This window comes from Pyrgilauda ruficollis, unplaced genomic scaffold, assembly GCF_017590135.1.
Source record: "Pyrgilauda ruficollis isolate IOZ18807 unplaced genomic scaffold, ASM1759013v1 scaffold59, whole genome shotgun sequence".
In the NCBI taxonomy this organism is placed as follows: Eukaryota; Metazoa; Chordata; class Aves; order Passeriformes; family Passeridae; genus Pyrgilauda; species Pyrgilauda ruficollis.
Window position 1 is genome coordinate 4832049 of NW_024527599.1, and position 24595 is coordinate 4856643.

The 24595-nt window shown below is 52.8% G+C and overlaps 2 protein-coding genes across 4 annotated transcripts; both read left to right on the plus strand.

Annotated features, from left to right (window-relative positions):
- Positions 1 to 617: 617 nt before the first annotated feature.
- Positions 618 to 19616, plus strand: PRPF8 (pre-mRNA processing factor 8). Of its 2 annotated transcripts, XM_041482859.1 has the most exons (43): positions 618 to 686; positions 816 to 925; positions 999 to 1167; positions 1902 to 2066; positions 2151 to 2369; positions 3053 to 3265; positions 3815 to 3940; positions 4017 to 4122; positions 4608 to 4798; positions 4978 to 5097; positions 5175 to 5364; positions 5535 to 5654; positions 5934 to 6068; positions 6177 to 6306; positions 6624 to 6820; positions 6927 to 7133; positions 7222 to 7385; positions 7699 to 7825; positions 7950 to 8142; positions 8482 to 8669; positions 8887 to 9125; positions 9627 to 9773; positions 10257 to 10467; positions 10551 to 10667; positions 10751 to 10998; positions 11183 to 11362; positions 11585 to 11720; positions 12276 to 12445; positions 12720 to 12849; positions 13042 to 13188; positions 13367 to 13527; positions 14057 to 14248; positions 14833 to 15070; positions 15413 to 15541; positions 16116 to 16229; positions 16338 to 16511; positions 16748 to 16941; positions 17249 to 17488; positions 17575 to 17716; positions 17899 to 18039; positions 18274 to 18413; positions 18546 to 18748; positions 19316 to 19616. In XM_041482859.1, exons 2-43 carry the CDS (start codon positions 826 to 828, stop codon positions 19468 to 19470), a joined length of 7008 nt encoding a protein of 2335 aa, XP_041338793.1. In that variant the 5' UTR covers positions 618 to 686; positions 816 to 825; the 3' UTR covers positions 19471 to 19616. The 2 variants fall into 2 exon arrangements, with proteins under 2 accessions (XP_041338793.1, XP_041338792.1); XM_041482858.1 differs by having other exon boundaries at positions 626 to 925.
- Positions 19617 to 19669: 53 nt separating this feature from the next.
- Positions 19670 to 24271, plus strand: LOC121361817 (Rab interacting lysosomal protein). Of its 2 annotated transcripts, XM_041482861.1 has the most exons (8): positions 19670 to 19926; positions 20561 to 20684; positions 21111 to 21232; positions 21400 to 21591; positions 22173 to 22336; positions 22447 to 22569; positions 22942 to 23025; positions 23340 to 24271. In XM_041482861.1, exons 1-8 carry the CDS (start codon positions 19690 to 19692, stop codon positions 23494 to 23496), a joined length of 1203 nt encoding a protein of 400 aa, XP_041338795.1. In that variant the 5' UTR covers positions 19670 to 19689; the 3' UTR covers positions 23497 to 24271. The 2 variants fall into 2 exon arrangements, with proteins under 2 accessions (XP_041338795.1, XP_041338796.1); XM_041482862.1 differs by lacking the exon at positions 22942 to 23025.
- The last annotated feature ends 324 nt before the right edge of the window (positions 24272 to 24595 follow it).

The following is a 24595-nucleotide window of genomic DNA, read 5'->3' on the forward strand; positions in this document are numbered from 1 at the left end:
TTCACAGCTGCTGGGCAAGCACTGAGGGTTGGGGGGCGCTCCTGGAGAGAGGCAGGAAGAGCGCAACGAGGTGAGTGGCCCCTTGCTGGAGGATGGCAGCGTGGCCATGGGGCAGTGCTGGGGGTGAGCAGCCCCCTCCTGCCCGGGCCACCGGGGCTGGCTGAGACGGGCTCAGCGCACTGAGGGGATGTGCAGCCCCCGTGGGGATGTCCCCGCGCTGCTCCCCCGGGGACATCACCGGGATGTGTCCGGGATGTCCAAAATGTCTCCCTGAGGGCTCCCCCCGCCCCTACCACCCTTCGGGAGGGGGGGGCGAGACCCGGCCCGTGGCGCCCCCTGCAGCAGCGAGGAATGAGCTGCGCCAGGCGCCGCCCAATCAGAGACGGCGCCGCGCTGTCACCGCCGCCCCTCTCCGCCAATGGGAAGCAGCGGAGGGCGGGACCGGGGAAAGCGGGACACCGCACCGGAAGTGTGCCCTCAGACACAACTTCCTCCCCTTTTCCGCCTTCAGTCCCGCCCCTGCCTATCGGCACTCTGATAGGATAGCCCTGCTGTCTGTCAGATCTCCTGAAAGCTGATTGGGCATTCCGCGCTGCTAGTCACGCCTACATCCGGGTCTCGCAGGAGCGGTAGCGGCGGTGCGGCGCCGCCATTGTGGTGGGGGAGCGCGGGGGCCGCGGCTGCCGGTGAGGGCCGAGGGGGAGCGGCGGGCCCGGGGCGGGCCCGCGGCAGGCGGGAGTGACGGGGAAGCGACCGGCGGCGGCCTCGTCGTGATCCCGTACCTCACCCTGAGCCCTTCTCCACGCTCTCCGCAGTTGCGTCGCCATGGCCGCCGTGTTCCCGTACCGCGGCGGCTGCGCCCCGGTGCCCAACCCGCTGGCGCCGCTGCCCGACTACATGTCCGAGGAGAAGCTGCAGGAGAAAGGTGGGTACGGCCCCGGCACCCCGGATGCTGCGGGGGGGACAGGGCCTGACCCGCCGGCTCTGTGTCCCCGCAGCCCGCAAGTGGCAGCAGCTGCAGGCCAAGCGCTATGCGGAGAAGAGGAAATTCGGCTTCGTGGACGCGCAGAAGGAGGACATGCCCCCCGAGCACGTCCGCAAAATCATCCGCGACCACGGCGACATGACCAATAGGAAGTTCCGGCACGACAAGCGCGTCTACCTGGGGTAAGGGATCCCGGTGTGCGGCGGGGAGCTCAGGGGATGCGCCGCTGCTGCTGCCTTGGTGATTGTTGGAGGGACAGATCCTTCTCCAAAGGGCTCTCTGTGCCTGTTGTAGCTCGCTGAGGATGCCCTGAGGTGTCAGTGCAGAGGAGGGCTAGCAAAAGGAGTTGTTGCTTTGAATTTATGAGAAAAAACCTTAGCCTGGATAACGCATCATTGGAGGGGAAGCCCCTTCCCCAAAGGGCTTCCGGTGTCAGGAGTAGCTCTGTCTGCTGCTGTGAGGTATCAGTGCAAAAGAGCATCAGCAAAAGGAATTGTTGCTTTGGATTTAGGAGAAAAAACATTACCCTGCATAACACAGTGTCTTAGAAGAAGTTGGGGAGAGTGTGAAATGTTTTTTGAAAGATTAAAAAGCATCCTGAGTGCTTCTCTGCTGTTTGGGTGTAGAGAGCTGTTTAGTGCACATCATGGTCTGCTGCAGTAACTTACCATTACCCATAAAGCCTCCAGAAACTCACTTAAAAACTTCAGTTTTTGTTTGCAGCATTCCTGAAATCCAAATCACTAGAAAACCTTGTGATAGTCCAAAGGTAGAGTGGGAAATTCATGGATTTGCTTTTTGACCGTGGAGCAGCAGCTCACAGGAGGGAAAGCTGGGAGGTTGCTGGGCTCGTGGCAGGTGCTTGGCTGTCCCTGAGGTGCACTCCAGCGTGGTTTCCCTTGGTTTGTGGCTGCAGGGCTCTGAAGTACATGCCCCATGCTGTGCTGAAGCTCCTGGAGAACATGCCCATGCCCTGGGAGCAGATCCGGGACGTCCCCGTGCTCTACCACATCACCGGCGCCATCTCCTTTGTCAACGAGATCCCCTGGGTCATCGAGCCTGTCTACATTGCCCAGTGGGGGTAGGTGCCTTCTGCTTCATCCAAACCTTTTTTGCACCCACCATAAAATCCCCCTGGTTTTAACTTTGCCCCGATTTCCTGCAGCTCCATGTGGATTATGATGAGGCGGGAGAAGAGGGACAGGCGTCACTTCAAGAGGATGAGATTCCCCCCCTTTGATGATGAAGAACCCCCTCTGGATTATGCTGATAACATCCTGGATGTGGAGCCTCTGGAAGCCATTCAGCTGGAGCTGGATCCAGAGGAGGATGCCCCTGTGCTGGACTGGTTCTATGACCACCAGCCTCTGAAGGACAACAGGAAGTACGTGGCTGTGGGAGCACAATTCACTGGGAGAGGGGAAAAACAAACAGAGTGCATCAATTAGGTGTGCAGAGCAGTGTGTAACCTTTGTGTGGTGTTGGTGGGGAGAGAAAAACCTTCCCTCAAGGGTGGGAGGGAAGACCTGAGTGTTGGAAAGCTGCATCTTTTGCTTGCAGGTTGCTCAGAGAAGCTGTGGCTGCCCCATCCCTGGAAGTGATCAAAGCCAGGTTGGATGGGGCTCTGAGCAACCTGGGATGGTGGAAGGTGGAAGGCTTGGAACAAGATAAACTGGTTCCTTCCAAGCCAGACCATTCTGGGATTCCATGGTTCAGCATCCAGCAAGGCCCCTCTATCCAGGAGCCCTGTTACCCATCTACCTGCTAAAACTGATGTTTCTGACCATGCTGTAAAGCTGACAGCCTGCAGTCCAGCTGGAATTTGAGTTTTGCTGAAGGTGCACAGATGTTCTGTGTCAGCTGGGACACACAGGAGGAGAGGAGCTGGAGCAGCCAGCATTTTCAGGGCAGGAGGAGTCCAGAGTTGTCTTTAACAGTGCTGCAGCCTTTTTTCAGTCTATAGACATCCATGTGTTACCTGTCCTTGATGGGTGCTGGGTGGCAAAAGGTGTTTGGTGATTGTGGTGCTGTGGCTGTGCCTGGAGTGTCCCTGCTGTGCCTCCCCAGGTACGTGAACGGCTCCACGTACCAGCGCTGGCAGTTCACCCTCCCCATGATGTCCACCCTGTACCGCCTGGCCAACCAGCTGCTCACTGACCTGGTGGATGACAACTACTTCTACCTGTTTGACCTGAAAGCTTTCTTCACCTCCAAGGCACTGAACATGGCCATTCCTGGAGGTCCCAAGTTTGAGCCCCTCGTCAGGGACATCAATCTTCAGTGAGTGTTTGTGGCATTCGTGTTTTCTGGAAAAATCCCTTCACCCAGGATTTTTCTCCTGGGAAGCTGAGAAGCCTCAGAGAAAAAGGAAAACAATAATTATCTGATTTGCTTCTCCTGTGCTTTGCTCCTTTGGAATGTGTTTAGAGATTGTTTACCAACAAGTGGTTGTTTTATTAGTTTCTGCTGTAGGTTGTTGTCACTCTTTGGCCATTCAGTGCCAAGCTGTGTCAGGACTCTGAAAAGAGTCACAAGGTTTCATTATTATCTTTTTAGCCTTCTGTAAGTAGCCTTTCTGTATCCTTTAGTATAGTTTAGTGTAACATTCTTTAATATAGTATCATAAAATAATAAATTAGCCTTCTAAGAACATAGAGTCAGATTCACCATTCTTTCCTACCACAAGGGATCCTGCAAGTACAATAAATGTTGGGTTTAGGAGAGAGATGAGTGGTTATCTAGGAAAGGGCTGATGGGATGTTTTCAGTCACAAATGTTTGTTTCTCTCACCATGAATGCCTGCATAACCGTTTCTTGTCTCATTTTAAGGGATGAAGACTGGAATGAATTTAATGACATCAACAAAATCATCATCAGGCAGCCCATCAGGACAGAGTACAAAATTGCTTTCCCGTACCTGTACAACAACCTGCCCCACCATGTCCACCTCACCTGGTAAGAGCAGCAGCCTCCAGAGCCACGAGAGGAGGGAGAGGCTGTCAGAGGCTCTAATGCTTATTTTTTGTTGCAGGTATCATACTCCAAACGTTGTTTTCATTAAAACAGAAGATCCTGACCTCCCAGCTTTTTACTTTGATCCTCTGATTAACCCCATTTCACACAGACATTCTGTCAAGGTGAGTCACTGGGTTAACTGGGATAAACCCTAGGTGTGGAAGTAGGGGGCTTTAGTATCTTGCTTCTGATAGCAGCAGACAAACATAAATATTTCAGGAGAAGGCACCAGCCCTTTGACCAAAAAAAGCCACAGCTGTCATTTTAGTCTTCTACTTCTGGAGTTGCACAAAGTTGTCTCCTTTGGTTTCTGTAGGATAAAGCCCAATGTCTAATTAATAGTGTTAGAGTCTTCTGACAGACAGTTTATCTTTCTGTTTGCCCTTGTTGTGTTCGTGGAGCTGACAACTCCCTGAAGTTACTCCATGACACCTAACTCAGGGTCTAGTAGCCAGAGTTTGCCTTGTTGAGTGCTTTTTGCTTCTCTCATGCTCAGTACAGCCACACTTCTTCCATGAGAGCAAAGACATGGATTTTTAACTTGCTTAACTCAGAAACTGAGCTGAAGCAACCAGAAAACACCTTGTGTGGTGCTTCTGTGTTTCAGAGCCAGGAGCCACTGCCTGATGACGATGAAGAGTTTGAGTTGCCAGAGTTTGTGGAGCCTTTCCTGAAGGATACCCCTCTCTACACTGATAACACAGCCAATGGCATTGCCTTGCTGTGGGCACCACGACCCTTCAACTTGAGGTCTGGCAGGACCCGCAGAGCTCTTGACATCCCACTGGTCAAGAACTGGTGAGTTCTGTCCTGGGGGAAGGGCTGATGTAGGGATCATGACATTTTTACCTTGTTATAATGGAAATGAAGTAAAGACATTATGGTGGCTGGTTTCTAGAGATTTTAGGAGAGTTTCTGGGCACCTTTTTCTGAGGAATGTGAATTAGCTGAAGCTTTGGAGTGTGATTTATCCATAGGTACCGTGAGCACTGCCCAGCAGGACAGCCAGTCAAGGTGAGAGTCTCCTACCAGAAGCTCCTGAAGTACTATGTCCTGAATGCACTCAAACACAGACCTCCCAAGGCCCAGAAGAAGAGGTGAGTGGGCTCTGTTCAGTGGGGAACTGCTGATCTCTGTAGGGGATTGAGCTGATGGTGGTCTCTGCTCTCTCCAGGTACCTGTTCCGCTCCTTCAAGGCCACCAAGTTTTTCCAGTCGACCAAGCTGGACTGGGTGGAAGTTGGCCTGCAAGTGTGTCGCCAGGGCTACAACATGCTGAACTTGCTGATCCACAGAAAGAACCTGAATTACCTTCACTTGGATTACAACTTCAACCTGAAGCCTGTGAAGACCCTCACCACAAAGGTACCGGTCCATGTGCTGTGTACACAAGAGCAGAGTTTGTGTGAAGGTGTACAGTGTAGTGAGGAAAGAGAGGCCACAGTGCCTCAGCTGCTCAGTTGTTAACCAGATTTGAGTTGTTTCACTTCTCTGTGACATTGTTACATAAATTCTGAATATTTTGTCTCTTCCAGGAAAGAAAAAAATCCCGTTTTGGGAATGCTTTCCATCTGTGCCGAGAGGTCCTGCGGCTGACTAAGCTGGTGGTGGACAGCCACGTCCAGTACAGACTGGGAAATGTGGATGCATTTCAGGTAGGCTTTTTCTTAAATGTGGTGAGAGGAAGTTGAGAGGAGAATTGGAATATTTTATATGGGATGCACAAAGTGGCTGAATGTTGCAGTGTTGCGGAGGAGAGAGGAAACATTGAAAATATGCAGTATTGTTTGAAATTCTGATTTTATATTACTTTATAAGAATTGATCACTGTCTGAGCCAGCATTAGGAGCTTTGTATGGCCTGATACACTCTGTCCAATAAACCTGGCTGCTGGAGGTGTTGACTGTTGTCCCTGACTGTGTTCCATGTCTCAGCTGGCAGATGGCCTGCAGTACATCTTTGCCCACGTGGGTCAGCTCACGGGGATGTACCGCTACAAGTACAAACTGATGAGGCAGATTCGAATGTGCAAGGACCTGAAACATCTCATCTACTACAGGTTTAACACAGTGAGTTCACCTTTCCACATGATACTGACCCCATGTGAATAAGGAACAAGGGAGGAATTCTGGAATGTCAATAAATGACCTGTTCTTACCATGTCTCTGTTCCTGCAGGGGCCTGTGGGCAAAGGTCCTGGCTGTGGTTTCTGGGCTCCAGGCTGGAGAGTGTGGCTGTTCTTCATGAGGGGCATCACCCCACTGCTGGAACGCTGGCTGGGCAATCTGCTGGCCAGGCAGTTTGAAGGTCAGCACCCTGTAAATCCTGCACGTGGGAGGAGTGTGTGGTAAAGATTAATACTGTGTGCTTGCCAGCCAGTTTCCTGTTCATACTGGTGGTCTTTATCCATGCTCCATTGACCAGCTTAGGGCTCTTTCAAGGTCTGTGCCCCCAGAACAGATTCTAAATGGAAATGGGATTTCCTGCTCCCTAGTCACTTAATCATCTACTCCACACTCCTGGCAATTTCTCCAGACATCCTGCACCTCCATGCACTCCTGAATCAGGAAGGGGAATCACTGCCTGGTAGTGTCAGAATTCCTGAAGGACTTTGCTTTTTCCAGGCCGTCACTCCAAGGGTGTCGCAAAGACTGTCACGAAGCAGCGCGTGGAGTCTCACTTTGACCTGGAGCTCAGGGCAGCTGTGATGCACGACATCCTGGACATGATGCCAGAAGGGATCAAGCAGAACAAAGCCAGAACCATCCTGCAGCACCTGAGCGAGGCTTGGCGCTGCTGGAAGGCCAATATTCCCTGGAAGGTAAACCTCTCACTTGGCCTTTGGGTTCAGTTCTAATGTCACCCAAGTGAAGCTGCTCTTGGAAAGCTCCCACTCCTGCTTCCCTCAACTTCCTGTCCCTCCCCAGGTGCCAGGGCTGCCTACTCCTATTGAGAACATGATCCTGAGGTACGTGAAGGCCAAAGCTGACTGGTGGACAAACACAGCTCACTACAACCGGGAGCGGATCCGCCGGGGAGCCACTGTCGACAAAACCGTCTGTAAGAAGAACCTGGGCAGGCTGACCAGGCTCTACCTGAAAGCTGAGCAGGAACGGCAGCATAATTACCTGAAGGTACTTCTGTCCTCCCTGACATTGCACAAATTAATGCTGTTTTCTTAGAGAAGCTTTCACTGATTAATTCTGGTGTGTGGTTCTGCAGGATGGGCCTTACATCACTGCGGAAGAGGCCGTTGCTGTGTACACAACCACAGTGCACTGGCTGGAGAGCAGGAGGTTCTCTCCCATTCCTTTCCCCCCACTGTCCTACAAGCATGACACCAAGTTGCTGATCTTAGCCCTGGAGAGGCTGAAGGAAGCTTACAGGTAAGCAGTAGGAAGTGATCTTTATCTTCAGGGGCACTGGGAAAGGTTTCTGTTCTGTTATCCATTATTCCTGTGATGGAGTATGGTGTGAAATTTACCCTGGTGGACTGGTAAAGCTGTTGGTTTTGGTACTGCCAGTTTATCTGGGAGTTCTTATTGACTCTGTCACTTGGGCAAAACCACTGCCATGCTTGCAAGTTTGGGGATGTGTGTTGTGAGGATTTACAGGTTGAACATTATCATTCATCATTTTAATGCAGTGGCCCTTAGGCTGTTTGTGTGCAGGTGCTGAGCTGTTCTCCTTTGTTCTCAGTGTGAAGTCACGCCTGAATCAGTCACAGAGAGAGGAACTGGGTTTGATTGAGCAGGCTTATGATAATCCCCACGAAGCTCTATCCAGAATCAAGCGACATCTGTTGACTCAGAGAGCCTTCAAGGAGGTGAGTGAAAGCCTGGTGAAAGCCCAGCCATGTTATGCTGCATTCAGAAGCTGAATGGCACAAAAACTTTGTGTTTCCTCTGAACTACCAGCCTCAATTTTTCCTCCCCCCCCCTTTTTTTTAGGTGGGAATTGAGTTCATGGATCTCTACAGCCACTTGGTCCCTGTTTATGATGTTGAGCCCCTGGAGAAGATCACAGATGCTTACCTGGATCAGTACTTGTGGTATGAGGCCGACAAGCGGAGGCTGTTCCCTCCTTGGATCAAACCTGCTGACACTGAACCACCCCCACTGCTGGTGTACAAGTGGTGCCAAGGTCAGTGGGCTCTTGGATTCCATGCAAAAATGATTTTTCCTATGGGGGCACTTGTGTCCAATGAGTCCCCTTAGGAGCTGAATTTTGCTTTTGCAATTTGCAGTCAATAATTACAATCAGAGATGTATTTTGTGGGTTGATACATGTGTATATACTGGAGGAGGACAACTTGCACAGCATTTATGGTTGATTACATAGTTCTCCTCCCACTTCTGGATAGACTAGAAGATCCAGAGTCTGAAAAATCAGACATTGCAGGACTTATGTTGAGTTCCTGTATCCAATGGCTGCTTCTGTGCTCTGATGTGTCAGATAACACAAGACTGTTTGTTCCCTCAGGCATTAATAACCTGCAGGATGTTTGGGAAACGAGTGAAGGGGAATGCAACGTGATGCTGGAATCTCGTTTTGAGAAGATGTATGAGAAGATTGACCTGACCTTGCTCAACAGGCTGCTGCGTCTCATCGTTGATCACAACATTGCTGACTACATGACAGCCAAGAACAACGTGGTGATCAACTACAAGGTGATGGTTGTTGTCAGGAAAGGGGGTTTGTGGTAAGAGGGACCCATGAGGGAGGAGGTTTTGGACTCATGGCAAAGAAGGAGCAGAAGATTTGCCAAAGAAAAGTGATGAGGGAGTAAAAAAATCCTTCTGGGTCATGCTGAAGAATAGCTGCTCAGGTGAAAGGGTTCTGATGTGTTGGGATGGGTTTTCTCACAGTTCCACTTCATCTCCTCAGGACATGAATCACACAAACTCCTACGGGATTATTCGTGGGCTGCAGTTTGCTTCCTTCATTGTCCAGTACTATGGGCTTGTGATGGACCTGCTGGTGCTGGGCCTGCACAGGGCCAGTGAGATGGCTGGGCCTCCCCAGATGCCAAATGACTTCCTCAGCTTCCAGGACATCGCCACGGAGGTGGCCCATCCCATTCGCCTCTTCTGCAGATACATTGACAGGATTCACATCTTCTTCAGGTGAGACCTCTGGGGCCCTGCTTTCCTCAGGTCAGTACAAAGGAAAGGGAGATTTAGTATGCTCCTGCTGCTGGCTTTTGTTCCCTTTTGCTGTTGAAGATCAGGAATATTTGAATTGACAGACTTTCCTGGATAACTGCATGTCCACATGCCTCCTCTTGCTTTCTCAGTTTGCTTTTCTGCAGTTTCTCTGGACCAGTAGAAACACAACAATGTCAAGAAACACAAATGACCAGTAGAAATATGCTCAGTTGTTAGGAATTTGGTAAATTATAGACTGGCAAAATAAGCTTTTTCTGTCTCTTCTGGAAAGATAACCCAGACCCTGAGTCGCTCTGTGCTAATGAAATTCCCCCATTCCTTGGGAGGACACAAAAACAGGATAGTTACCTTCAAACAGGCTGACAAACACCTTTTCCTAATTTAATCCTTATCTTTCTTGCCAGGCTGGTGCTGCTAAGTCAACCATGCAATTCCAGATCCTTTTCTGTGCATTTCCAGGTTTACAGCTGACGAGGCGAGGGACCTGATCCAGCGGTACCTGACAGAGCACCCCGACCCCAACAACGAGAACATCGTGGGCTACAACAACAAGAAGTGCTGGCCCCGGGATGCTCGGATGCGCCTCATGAAGCACGATGTGAACCTGTAAGTGCTGCAGCTGGGGAAGAAGTGGTAGGAAAAAGGGAAAAATCAGTGATAAATAACTGCTGGAGACTGATAGATGCTCAGGATGAGATGTGAGAAGTGAGGAGTGCTGAAATCCTGAAAAACTAGGGAAGTGTGGCCCTCATCTTCTGATGTTTACATTCTCGTAACAAACTTTCTCGCGGACTTTATGTAAATAATTCATTGTTTTGCATTCTTTTCTGGAGGAGGAGAAATTTGATAGACTGTTGGTTTGTCCAATGTCATTGGAGAGGTGGCACTTTCACCCTCCAATCCACTGTCACTTTTGGAAATCTAAAAATGTTGGAGTCAGAAATTAAACTGCTCTCTTTTTTACTTTGGAGAATCCAATATCCGCATCTTTCTATTTCATGTCCTCGAGTGACAGGGAAGCTCTGAGACTTTGCCCAGTGGTTATTTGTGCACATGCTGATGTGTCACTGTGCCCATGCTGTTCTCCAGTGGCCGTGCTGTGTTCTGGGATATCAAGAACCGTTTGCCCCGCTCGGTGACCACGGTGCAGTGGGAGAACAGCTTCGTGTCCGTGTACAGCAAGGACAACCCCAACCTGCTGTTCAACATGTGCGGCTTCGAGTGCCGCATCCTGCCCAAGTGCCGCACCAGCTACGAGGAGTTCACCCACAAGGACGGGGTCTGGAACCTGCAGAACGAGGTGGGCTAGGAGAGCAATCCCTGGCTGGGGTTTGGGTTGGAGAGGGGCTCCCAGGAGGGGACTGACGGGTCTGTGCTCTCCAGGTGACCAAGGAGCGCACGGCTCAGTGCTTCCTGCGTGTGGATGATGAGTCCATGCAGAGGTTTCACAACAGAGTGAGGCAGATCCTCATGGCCTCTGGCTCTACAACCTTCACTAAGGTAAGGGAGGAGGGAGATCTGTGACAGCTTTCTACAGATTCTTGGGAATGAACCAGGAGCTGATCCTTTCCTTTCCTTTCTAGATTGTCAATAAATGGAACACAGCTCTGATTGGCTTGATGACTTATTTCCGGGAAGCTGTTGTAAATACTCAGGAGCTGCTTGATTTGCTGGTGAAGTGTGAGAATAAAATCCAGACTCGGATCAAGATCGGCCTGAATTCCAAAATGCCCAGCCGTTTTCCTCCTGTGGTGTTCTACACCCCTAAGGAGCTGGGGGGGCTGGGCATGCTCTCCATGGGCCACGTTCTCATCCCTCAGTCTGACCTGAGGTGAGTTGTGCTGTTCTATCTCCTGCATGACTTGAGTGTTCTCTTAGATGCTCCTTCCCCTAAAAATATTCCAAGAGTGCTAAACCATGCCATGGTACAGAGCTGTGTTGCCTTTACACTAGCACATGGCAGTGATCAGGGAAGTCCCAGTTCCTCCTACCTCATTCTTGTCTCTTTGATCCAGGTGGTCCAAGCAGACAGATGTTGGCATCACTCATTTCCGCTCGGGAATGAGTCATGAGGAGGACCAGCTCATCCCAAATCTGTACCGTTACATCCAGCCATGGGAGAGTGAATTCATTGACTCTCAGAGGGTGTGGGCAGAGTATGCCCTGAAAAGACAGGAGGCTATAGCCCAGAACAGGTGTGTGTCCACGTGTGGACAGCAGTGGGAAGTTTTGTGCTGTCTGGGGATTTTGGAGACCTTGCTGGCCCTGTGGTACCTGCAATGCTGTTCCCTCACCTCTGGCATTTCAGTGTCCCCTGCCTGAGCTCTGTGTCATTTCTGTGATCTCATCAGCTAACTACTCATTAATGCATTGCTGTAAATTGAGAGGTAACAAAGTGTGGGGATTTTTTTCCTCAGGCGTCTGACCCTGGAGGATCTGGAGGACTCGTGGGACAGGGGAATTCCTCGGATTAACACCCTTTTCCAGAAGGACAGGCACACTCTGGCTTATGATAAAGGTTGGAGAGTCAGGACTGACTTCAAACAGTATCAGGTACTGATAGGGAATTTCTCTTCACCTGAATATGAAGTTCAGATACCTGTTCCAAGCAAAGTCCTTCTGCCTTGTGTTACTGCAGGTGTACTTTTGTCTCTCTGCTGTAGAAAGAATTTACAGCCTTGTGCTGGGACTGGTAGAGGCTGTTTGGAACCAAATGCTCCAGAATTTGTAGCTTATCTGCTTTGGAATGCAGTGTATTGAAGAAAACCACAATAAACACAACAACATATTAAAGAATCAGTTCTGGAGAGAGAAAAATAATTATCCCAAAACAAGCATTCCAAAATATTAAGTTTTAGTAATAGTAATTGTTATTTAAAGCCTTTAATGACAGCTCTGTAGAAGGCCAGTGCCTGAAAGATAAAAATATCACCTGGGGTTGCACGCAGTGAATTGCAGAGTGGTACTGAGAGAACTCGTGTTGTAGATGAGCTGTGTCCTCCAGCACTGAGGGCATGGGGCTTTTTACCTGCTCGCTGACCATCACCTTGGTGTTGGCTCCTGCAGTTAGTGCAGCCAGGGGAATGATGTGCTCGCTGTTGTCTCCAGGTGCTGAAGCAGAACCCGTTCTGGTGGACACACCAGCGCCACGATGGCAAACTCTGGAACCTGAACAATTACCGCACGGACATGATCCAGGCTCTGGGCGGGGTGGAAGGGATCCTGGAGCACACACTCTTCAAGGGCACCTACTTCCCCACGTGGGAGGGTCTCTTCTGGTAAGAGGAACTTTGGTGTGGGCTCTGGGCTTGGGCTGTGCTGCTTCTGTTGAGTTTCTGCTGGTTTTCAGTGGTTCTTTCAGAATGTTGTGTAGTTCAGTTGTGAGGGCACCTGGGAGGGAGCTACAGCTGAACTTGCAAATCCATGGAAATTTCTTGGCATGAAGCAACCCTCCCAGCCCGTGGCTGATCCCTGTGTCTGTTACAAGTGACACATGGCAGCAGAGATGAGGGACATCTCATTGAGGTGAATTGAATGGTCTGCCCTTTCTAGGGAGAAGGCCAGTGGCTTTGAGGAGTCCATGAAGTGGAAGAAGCTGACAAATGCCCAGAGATCGGGTTTGAACCAAATTCCAAACAGAAGATTCACTCTCTGGTGGTCTCCTACCATCAACAGAGCCAATGTAAGTACCTGGTGTTTGTCCCTCTAGGAGCAGACAACACTTTTCCACTGAAATGAGAGCAGTTAATTGATCCAATTAATTATCAGGACATCTCTTAGAGAGGTATTAACCTCCTTAACGGGAGATGCTCCATTTTTTAAAATTTCCTCAGTCGTGCTGTTGTGTGTTCTCACAGCTGCTTTTCCTTTGCAGGTGTATGTTGGGTTCCAGGTGCAGCTGGATTTGACAGGGATCTTCATGCACGGCAAAATCCCCACACTGAAGATTTCCCTCATCCAGATTTTCCGAGCTCACTTGTGGCAGAAGATCCATGAGAGCATTGTCATGGATTTGTGTCAGGTGAGCAGTGTTGGCTTGGTTTGTTTCTGTGCCCTTTTGGAGCAGGATTAGTCTTTCCCCAGCAATTTGGCAGAGAAAGGGAAGAGACATAAAATGGGATTTTCCTGACTGCCTTGGTGTTGAGGATAAATTCCTTATCTGGGTTGCTTGAATCTCATCTTTGGCTGCTTTTTCCCAGGTGTTTGATCAAGAGCTGGATGCTCTGGAGATTGAGACAGTGCAGAAGGAGACAATCCATCCCAGGAAGTCCTACAAGATGAACTCCTCATGTGCAGATATCCTCCTCTTTGCTTCCTACAAGTGGAATGTGTCACGTCCATCCTTGCTGGCAGATTCCAAGTGAGTTTCCCTTTTCCCTCTCCTCAGTCTCCCTTCAGAGCAGAGCTGCTGAGCCTGTTCATCCAGAGCCTCTGTGTCTCTTGGGCATCTGGGAGACACTGGAGATTGTGCCCAGCAAAGCACAGGGAATGTTTGGGTAGATGGTTGCAGCATCTCCTGGCACTGCCTTTGCAAAACACCAACACTGACTCTGCTCCTGTTCTCTCCTCTGGGTGAACTTTTCCCTGAGCTGTTGAAGGTTCTTCTGGAAACCCCACAAAGCTGAGCTGGCCCAGGGCCAGAATCTGGAGTGAATTCTCACCAGACAATCCCTAGGGGAGATGACCCTCATGACTGCACAGCAGTGGACTCACTGCTGCTTTGTTTAAACCTTTCAAAAGTCTCTGCATCCACTGCTGTGTGAGGAGAACAGCAGGGTCCCTTTCCAGGGTGGAACATGGATATGAGCTGGCTGCAGTGTCCATGCTGGGTGACAATCACTGCAGGAGAATTTTGTGCCAGATGAACTTGTGGCCTGCTTTCTCCTCAGGGATGTGATGGACAGCACCACCACCCAGAAGTACTGGATTGACATCCAGCTGCGCTGGGGCGACTACGACTCCCACGACATTGAGCGCTACGCCAGGGCCAAGTTCCTGGACTACACCACGGACAACATGAGCATCTACCCCTCTCCCACTGGGGTTCTCATTGCCATTGATCTGGCCTACAACTTGCACAGGTCAGAGCTGCACCTTCTGTGGTTTCATTTTAGGGTTGGCATTGGTGGTTTGTGGGTGTTTGTCTCAGTCCAGACTGGGTTGTATTCCAGGCAGGAGGATGAGGGGAGGAGGCAGAAGCTGGAGATGGGCAGTGAGGGGGGATAAGGCATCTCAGGTTGCCCAGTTTTGCTCAGTAGTAGTGGTTCAGTTCCCTCAGTTCATTAATAATTTGTTTCTTAGGCTATTCCTGTCAGACTGTTGTTGGAGATGAAGGACAGGCCGTGTTTCAAAGGCCTTACAAGTGGGGACAGCTATTTCTCACTGGATACAAGGGGCAAAGTCAGAAATCAGTTCTCCAGTGTGTTTGTTAGAGAAGGTGCAGCTTTTCTGGGACTGCAGCATGTGTGTGCTGTGGCTTTCCACAGGGGGTGTAGGTAAAAGCCATAGGTGCCCACCTCCCAGGGGCATTACAGAAGTCACACTGCAGTACAAATCTGTATTTGTAGCAGTACAAAGGGGCCTGGCTGCTGCATGGAAAGACTTGAGTGGGGCTGTTGCCTCTTCAGGTCTAATGGTAATAACTTCTGTTTGTTTCCTCCTTCAGTGCTTATGGGAACTGGTTCCCTGGGAGCAAACCTCTGATCCAGCAGGCCATGGCCAAAATCATGAAAGCAAACCCTGCCCTGTATGTGTTGAGGGAACGGATCCGCAAAGGGCTGCAGCTCTACTCCTCAGAGCCCACGGAGCCCTACCTGTCCTCCCAGAACTATGGGGAGCTCTTCTCCAACCAGATCATCTGGTTTGTGGATGACACCAACGTGTACAGAGTCACCATCCACAAGGTGAGGCCTGAGGGTGTCTCAGGGAAAGGACTGAATGAGGTGGAGGTTTCCACGTGTGATGGAAATCTGGGAGTCAACACATGGACCCAGATTTTTGCAGAGTGCACAGAGCAGCTCTTAGATTTTCCACACACACGAGGTTTGAGAGAGTTGGCTCTTGTGCAGAAGGTGGGGGTGGGCTCCATTTATCTCCCTGCACTTCTCACTCTCACTTTTTCCCTCAGACTTTTGCATTTCCCACACAGCTCCTGCTCAAAGCACACAGAGAGTTGGCTCTTGTGCAAAGGTGGGGGTGGGCTCCATTTATCTCCCTGCACTTCTCACTCTCACTTTTTCCCTCAGACTTTTGAAGGGAATTTGACCACAAAACCCATCAACGGAGCCATTTTCATCTTCAATCCCAGAACTGGGCAGCTCTTCCTGAAGATCATCCACACGTCTGTGTGGGCAGGACAGAAGCGTCTGGGACAGGTAGGGCCTGGCCGTGCCTTGGGTGTGAGCTGGGGCTGGGCTCTGACTGCTTGGGACACTCCCTTGAGCAGAAAACATCACAAAGATCTTCATCTTCCGGCCTCTTAATGAGTTTGGAGCTCCAAAGTCCAAGTGATCAGGCAGGCAGGAGCATGGGATATAAAAGTGGAGGAACACAGGCATTGCTGCTGCAAGGACTTTGAGGCTCTGAGGTGTAAAGACTCCACATCATCAAGCAGAGCTCGAGGAGCAGTGCTCTGCTCCTTGTTACAGAATTCACTCTGCACTTGGCTGTACATGCAGTGCAGTGAGAAAGCTCAGGTGGCAAATCCAGGGAGGTGGAGTAGCCAGCTGTTGTTTTCTGAGCCACTCAGGAGTAACTGAGCTCCAGGAATGGGAGCTGCCCTCTGTGATCAGTAAGGAGGAAATGCTGGGTCTTGTCACTGATCTGGAGCAAACCATAAATTCCAGTTGTATTTTTAGAATTTGGTTTGTGTCCCTTTGGTTCCCAGAGACATGGAGGCTCTGCTGGAGAGCAGGGGGACACTTCTCTAACCCTGCTCTCTTTCTGTAGCTGGCCAAGTGGAAGACTGCTGAAGAAGTGGCTGCCTTGATCCGGTCCCTGCCCGTAGAGGAGCAGCCAAAGCAGATCATAGTGACACGGAAAGGCATGCTGGACCCACTGGAGGTAAGGCTGCAGCTCCCTGAGGATGTGTAAAATCTGTGGGAGATAACAGTTCTATGTCCTGAGATGTTCTGCAGTAGCTGTGAGCTAATTCCTCTTGATAAATTCCAGGTGCACTTGCTGGATTTCCCCAATATTGTGATCAAAGGCTCGGAGTTGCAGCTGCCCTTCCAGGCCTGTCTGAAAGTGGAGAAATTTGGTGATCTCATCCTGAAGGCCACTGAACCCCAGATGGTTCTCTTCAATCTCTATGATGACTGGCTGAAAACCATCTCTTCCTACACAGTAAGCACAGATGTGTCTCCTGCATTTTGCTTTGCTGCTGATAAATGAGGCAAGGAACCAAGGCCTCAGATATCCCTGATGAATTGTTTGGGAGCACTTGGCTCTGAACCTGCCTGGATTTTTCTTTAGATGGATTTCCTTGGCAATTCCCATGTGCTCAAACAGAGCAATGCTGTACTAGGGCCTTGTACATTTAATTTTCTTCTTTCTAACTCCATCTTCTTTTCATCTCCAAGGCATTCTCCCGTCTGATCCTGATTCTCCGGGCACTACACGTGAATAACGATCGAGCCAAAGTTATCCTGAAGCCAGACAAGACAACCATCACTGAGCCTCACCACATCTGGCCAACCCTGACAGATGAGGAGTGGATCAAGGTGGAGGTGCAGCTGAAGGATCTCATCCTTGCTGACTATGGCAAGAAGAACAAGTAAGGCATAATCCTGCCAGCCTTTCCTTCCTGCCCTAAAGGCCGTGGCCAGGGGCCTTTGTCAATGCACTCTCAGCTTTGTAGGGGATCTGGTTAATTTTAATAACCTTCTGGTAAGGCAGATAAAAATGTCAGCACCAAATCTTTGATCGGATCATCACGTGATCATGGCCCCTCTTTTTTTAAAAAAGTTGTGGTTTAATTTTTTCCTAGTGCCCAGAGTGGGTGTTCTGAGCTTATGCCTGAAGGTGAGAAGGCTCCAGAATATATTTTGAAATGCTTAACTCAGGTGAATTTTCTCTTCCAGCGTGAACGTTGCATCCCTGACCCAGTCGGAGATCCGAGACATCATCCTGGGCATGGAGATCTCTGCCCCATCTCAGCAGAGGCAGCAGATTGCAGAAATTGAGAAGCAAACCAAGGAGCAGTCACAGCTGACAGCCACGCAGACCCGCACGGTGAACAAACACGGGGATGAAATCATCACCTCCACCACCAGCAACTACGAAACCCAGACCTTCTCCTCCAAGACTGAGTGGAGGGTCAGGTAGGAAGGCAGGCAGGGGTGGTGGAAAGGGTTGGAATGCTCAGGGAGGATCTGTGCCCCCTCTGATCACTGTCTCCTCCTCACAGAGCAATCTCTGCTGCCAACCTCCACCTGCGGACAAACCACATCTATGTCTCATCAGATGACATAAAGGAGACAGGTTACACCTACATTCTTCCCAAAAATGTGTTGAAGAAGTTCATTTGCATCTCAGACCTGCGGGCCCAGGTGAGTGTGCAGGGTGTTTGTTACAGTTCTGCCCCACTCAAACACATCAGGGGGGAAACTCTTGGTGAAGGGCTGGGAACCTGCTGTGGTTTGTCCACATGAATCCCTCTGATGCTCTCCTCAGAAATTAAAGCTGCACAGAGATCTCTTCTGGCCTTCTAAGGCAGGTTTGTGTGTTTTAGATTGCAGGTTACCTGTATGGAGTGAGCCCTCCAGACAACCCCCAGGTGAAGGAGATCCGGTGCATTGTGATGGTGCCCCAGTGGGGGACACACCAGACCGTGCACCTCCCAGGGCAGCTGCCACAGCACGAGTATCTCAAGGTGGGTTGAGGTTCAGCTTCCAGGGTGGATGGGAGGTCAGTGACAAGGATCTGAGGTGGTGGAGCAGCTTCCCTTGGTCTTTTGTAGTTGTAGGACTGAAAGGGCTCAGTCTGAAGTCAAACTTGATTGAGATCAAGTGAGGGGGAAGCCTGTGGTCTCTGTCCTTTTTGCCAGGCTTGAAGTGGTCTCATTTTAAATGGTTTTGATTTTTCTCTAAACCACTCCTTTTGTCAGGAAATGGAACCTCTGGGATGGATTCACACCCAACCGAACGAGTCCCCTCAGCTGTCACCACAGGATGTCACCACCCACGCCAAGGTCATGGCTGACAACCCCTCCTGGGATGGGGAGAAGACCATCATCATCACCTGCAGGTGAGGGGCAGGGAGCCTTCTGCTGCAGAGCTGGGAAACGCAAAATTGGGAGAAAGGGAATGTTGGCTCATTCCTGCTTTCCCTCCTCTGCCCCAGGTGAGTCTGACTTGCCTCATGTCTTCTCCCTTTCAGTTTCACCCCTGGCTCATGCACATTGACAGCCTACAAGCTGACCCCGAGCGGGTACGAGTGGGGCCGGCAGAACACGGACAAGGGCAACAACCCCAAGGGTTACCTCCCCTCCCACTACGAGAGGGTGCAGATGCTCCTGTCCGACCGCTTCCTCGGCTTCTTCATGGTCCCAGCACAGGGCTCCTGGAACTACAACTTCATGGGTGAGCTGGCCTGGGGAGGGGAGGGGGAAAGGAGGCAGTGTGAGGAGCTTGGGGAGGAAGGAATAGCTCTTTACCCACTCCAAGACTTCCTCAGAGTGGCTGGCAGGGATACCAGCACTGTGCCCTGAACTTTCCTTAGCACCAGCATTGGGATGTCAGTTCAATGATTTTTTTTTTTTTTTTTTTTTTTTTTTTTTGGTGGCTCGAGAGGAAAAATGGATCCTATGTCTGTCAGGATTGTAGTGCATGGTCTATCGCCACTGAATAATTAATCTCTGTCAGGCAGAAGAGATAATGGAAAATGCAAGAGAGAAGCTGTTCCCAGTAGGGAGGTCCTGGTATCATGAACACCACGGGCAGCTGGAGGAAGGGTCAGGAAATGACAGTGACAGAACACTCGACTAGCATAAAAGGATTGTAAATCTCTTGAGAGGAGGAACGCAAAGCAGGATGATTTTTTGGGTTTAGAACTCTCTCTCTCCTGGCAGGGAAATGGTTGTAGAAGGGTGGAGGGCTTTGTTAGGCTCCTGAGGGGTGCTCAGGTGGGTGACACTCCCTCTTTTCCAGGTGTCCGCCACGACCCCAACATGAAGTACGAGCTGCAGCTCGCCAACCCCAAGGAGTTTTACCACGAGGTCCATCGCCCCTCTCACTTCCTCAACTTCGCGCTGCTGCAGGAGGGGGAGGTTTACTCTGCCGACCGCGAGGATCTCTACGCCTAATCCTGCCCGCGCCCCTCTTAGTACTGTTGATATTCAACAGCGTGTTCGTGTGCCCCGCTCCCTCCACTGTGCCCCGCTCGCCCCCCTCACCCCGCGCGTTGTTGTTTTCCCCACTTTTCCGCTGAATAAATTTTGTACGAACGGGAGCGCTGAGGTCCCGCCTCGGGGCGGCCCCGGACGGGGCGGGCCGGGCCGGCGGAGCGTGCGCGGGCCGGGGCCATGGCGGAGCCGCTGTGGCGAACGCCGCCGGCGAGCCTGGCCCCGCCGCACGTCTATCGCATGGCGGGAGCGCTGGGCGCCGAGCTGCGCCGCCTCTCCGCCCGCTTCGGGCCCGACGCCGTGGCCGGGCTGGTGCCGCCCGTGGTGCGGCTGCTGGAGCTGCTCGAGGCGCTGGTGGCCCCGCCGGGCGCTGAGGGGGAGGCGGCGGCAGCGCCGGCCGGGCCGCAGGAGGCGGAGGTGAGCGGGGAGCCGGGAGCTGCGCCGGTGGCACCGAGCCGCCTGTTGGCTTTTCCCGGGGCAGGGGGCTGACACGCGTGTCCCACGTTTTGTGGGACGGCTCCGACCCCGCTGTTCCCTTTTCCCAGGGGATGGCTCTGGCCCCGCTGCCCTGCATCCCCTGGGACGGCTGTGCTGTGGCTGTTCCCTTCTCCCAGAGGATGGCTGTCCCTGCTCTCCCCCGTCCCCTGGGACGGCCCTGGTCTCGCTATCCCTGGCCTCTGGCATGGGTCTGACCCGACTGTCCCCCATCCCTTGGGGATAGGTCAGACCTGTCTGGGCCAGTTGTCCCCCCGGGCTGGCTGTAACCCAGCTGTCCGCCTTTCCGGGGTGGTGGCACTGACCCCACTGTCCCCTGTCCCCTGGGACGGTTCTGATCTTGCTATCCCTGTCCTCTGGTATGGGTCTGACCAGGCTGTCCCCCTTTCCGGGCTTGTGGCAGTGACCCCACTGTCCCATATCCCCTGGGAAGCCTCTGACCTGGCTGTCACCGTCCACTGGAACAGCGCTGGCCTGGCTGATGCCTGGCCGACCTGGCTGTCACTGCCGCCGGGGGTGGCTCTGACCCGGTGTCCCCGGTGTCCCCGTCCCCCAGGACCCGGAGCAGAGGCTGTGGGAGGCCGAGCGCCGGGAGCGAGCCCTGCACGGCCGCCTGGCCTGCCTGGAGGAGCAGAACCGCCAGCTCCTGGGGCAGCTTGCCGAGAGCCAGTCCCAGGAAGGTGGGTGTCCCCGTGGGTTTGGGGTCCCCTGATGCCACAGGGTGTCCCTGTGGAGCGGCAGGCTGGGTGCAAGGCTGAACCTGTTCTTCTGGAGGATGGAATGCTGCTCTCCTTTCCCTCACCTTGGAGACCTGTCCTAGCAGAGAGCATAGGCATTACCTTGTTTTGCAAGTCACAGGGATCCCAAACCTCCAGAGCACCTTGAAAGCCCCCAGGAGGGTGGTGGAGGCAGGCACAGGGTTTGGGCTGCTGTGGCAACACAAAGATGTTCCACGAATGGTCTAAAACTCTCAGTTCCCTTCTTTCCCACTGTGAGATTACCAGGAACAAGTCAGATTTTGCAGAAGCACTGAGGAACTTCATAGGGTTGTGGGCTTGGGGGAGTCCCTGGGGACTCTCACTCCTGTCCACCCTGTCTGCTCTCAGACAGCACGGCACGGAAGGAGCGGGAGGTGATGCTGCGGCTGAAGGAGGTGGTGGACAGGCAGAGGGATGAGCTCCGTGCCCAGGCCCACGAGATCGTCTGCAAGAGCCGGGACACGGAGGCGGTGAGGGCGGGGCAGCTCAGGGGTGTGGTGTGCCGAGGGCCCGGGGATCTGCTTTCATGTCACATCCCCCCCGGGGCTGTCACAGCTGCTGAGCCTGCTGGGACAGGTGGCACTGGTGTCCCTGGGTGGGGGCACTGCCTCACCTCTGGCTGCCCTGGGCCCTCCAGCTGCAGGAACAGCTCCATCGCTTCATGGCCATGAACGAGGAGCTGCGGCACAAGGTGGCCGTGGTGCAGGCCCAGCTCAAGAGTGCTCTGGAGCAGAAGTCAGACCTGGAGGCTGCGATGCTGCAAAGCCAGAGGGAAACAAGCAGGAGGAGCAGGACAGCCTTGGAGAGCCGGCAGCCAGAGCCTGGCGTGGTGAGTCTGAGCTGACCCACACCAGAGCCTGGTGAATCTGAGCTGACCCCACAGCAGAGCCTGGTGAGTCTGAGCTGACCCACACCAGAGCCTGGTGAGTCTGAGCTGACCCACACCAGAGCCTGGCGTGGTGAGTCTGAGCTGACCCCACACCAGAGCCTGGTGAGTCTGAGCTGACCCACACCAGAGCCTGGCGTGGTGAGTCTGAGCTGTGGCCTTGCTGCTGGGCATCACCACCACTGACCCCACGTTCCCAGCCTTGTGTGAAGCTCTTGGCACACACAGATGTGGCTGCTCAAGGAAACTCCACAGCTGAAAACTGAACGGTGTGATGTCTGCAGTGCCACTAACACCTTCTCTGTAGAAGCTGTTATGGGTGGAGCAAGATGAGGTGACAGGAGTTAAAGTAGATGGGACACAGAGGATGAGGGGTTTGCCATGTGTGGTGATGGACAGTGGTTGCTGGCTGAGATGGGGACATTCCTGGGACTTTTCCATTTTTGCCTGTATGTGCACTCAGCCTTTGGGTGGGGGTTTTGAGGTCTCTGCTTGCCTGCTGACTCTCTTTCCATCCCCTCCAGGAGGGAGCCCTGTCACCCTCAGAGGAGCCGCAGCACCAGGATGAGGGCAGGAGCCCTGCTCACTGCTGCTTCTCCAAGGAAGAGCTGCAGCAGATCCTGCAAGAGAGGAATGAGCTCAAGACCAACCTGTTTTTGGTGCAGGAGGAGCTGGCCTATTACCAGAGGTGAGTCCTGTCCCTGCAGCCACGCCTGGCCCATCAGAGGCTGCTCCCACCACAGTCAGGGCAGAATCTTCCCCAGGCTCTTGGTTAACCAGCTGGCTGCTTTTTACCAGGGAGCTGCTGAACGAGGAGAGAATTCCCAGCTTCTTCCTGGATGCAATGAAGTCAAATATCAAAAAGCAGAGGAAAAAAATCAGAGCCAAAATGCTGGGAACGACGGAGGAGTCGGCAAGCAGGTGAGTCAGGCTGGGTGCTGGGATCCTCCCGTGCTGGGTGGGTGCTGGCTGGCCTGCTCCAGGGTTTCCATGTGCTTGATGCCCTGGATTGGAGTCTCCCCAAGCCCAGAGCTGCCTCCTCCCTGCAGAGATCAAAGGTTTGATGTCTGCAGTTGATGTGTTGCTCTGGCATAGCTGTGCCACAGGGGCTGGGCTTTGTGCTGTAGCTCATGTGTCCCTGTCACCAGTCAGGCACGGCCTGGCCAAATGCCACTTGTCCCTGCGTGCATGTGACAAAAGGGAGGTGAGGTGGTGGCACTGGGCAAACTCCAGAGTGGCTCCAGCACTTGCTGCTGTGGCTGAGTGCAGGTTTACCCCCATTTCTTTGTGCAGTGATGAAGAGGAGGGCTCCTGGCTCCCAGGTCATGGCACAGACTGTGTGGATGCTCAGCCTCCAGAATCCAAAATCAGGAGCTTGTAAGTTTGCTCCTGTGCTGGTAGGGACAGGAGGCTCTGCCAGTGGAGAGGTTTGGGGCTTGGCTGGCACCTGGCAGCTGTGGAGCTTGGATATGATGGGAACAGAGTCAGCAGGCTGGTGCAGGGCTGGCAGGGATGCTGCCAAAGCAGGGGTTGCTGTTTTAGGGGGATCTGCCTTGTCCTGGGTGCCACACGCTCCCAGGGCCCACAGCCAGGCTGTGTCCTGCTGCCACCAGCACAGAGGGAGGTTGGGATTCTGCATCTTCCCTGGGGAGGTTCTTCTCCCCCACAGCTCTTATCTGCTCTCTCTGCAGTTTTGGGCTGTGGTATCAGGGCAGCAGCAAAGACCCCCCGACATCCCGCTGCTCTGGAACCTGGGAAATCATTGACTCACTGGACACACAGCTGGAGCCAGAGGGAGAGAACAAGGCAGGGCCCAGCTGCCCTGACAGAGCCACAGCACCACTCTGACCCCACGGGAGCAGGATCTGTCCTCGCAGCAGAACTTCCTGGATCCTCTTCTTCCTGTGGATTCAAGAGCAGCACAGCAGCCCTGGCACTTCCCTGTGCCGTGGTGGTGGCAAAGCCCCAGCGTGGGCAGGTTCCTGCAAACCCACTGGGACACCTGGATGTGGGCTGCCAGCCTGGCATGGGACAGCTCAGCACCTCTGGGCATCTCTGCCCACCAGCCACCCTTTCACTGTGCCCACAGTTTAGCTACAGAGGGGCCCTCTCAGCTGTGCCCCCTCCCCACTGCTCCCTGCTTGCAGCTCAGCATGGTGGGGGGTCTGCACCCTCTTCATTCTCCACACCCCAAAAGGGATCTTTCATCCCCTGGTGGCTCTTTGCAAAGCCCTCTGCTCACAGCCCACGATTCCATTGCCCCATCCTGCTCTGTGGGTGTTTTACCTCACTCCTTTCTGTCTGTAGCTCCCCAATCCCTGCAATGTGAAGGTCCAGTTGGTGTGTCCTGGGGTCCCCACATGGCTGGGAGGGGCTGAGCACACTGCACTGGGTGTCCAGGTGCTCCCGTGGCTGGGAGCCACCAGGATCAGCACCACCAGGGCCACTCCTGCACTTCTCAGGCATGGGGTGAATCAGTTTTGTACTGGCACCTCTTCCTGCCACCTCTGGGACCTGGCAGACTGGAACAATCCTTGTGTTCATGGGGGCGAGTCAGTCCCCTCAGGTCAGGTACTTTCTACCTTTAATTTGGAAATAAATCAGTCTCTTGTTTTTCCTCTGAGGTTCTGGCTGCAGCCTCTGCTCTGCTTGGGGAGGGCTGGGTCATGCTCCCAGGTTTCCCTTACCCTTCTCCTAATGGCTGTGCCCCCTGAGCCCCTTCTGGTGGGTCAGCTGTGATGGGGAAGGGGGCTCCAGGGCGGTGATCCCACAGTGCTGGGCATGGAGGAGTTAATTCCTGCATGGCCAAGGGGAGCACTGTGCTTCTAACCCGGAGCCCCCCCCGGCTGAGCTGGCCTCGGGTAGGAAAAAGGTGTTTCCTGTGCATCTGCTGACACAAAGCTCCTGGGGACGTGGCGAGGTGGGACAGTGGCCAGCAGCCCTGCAA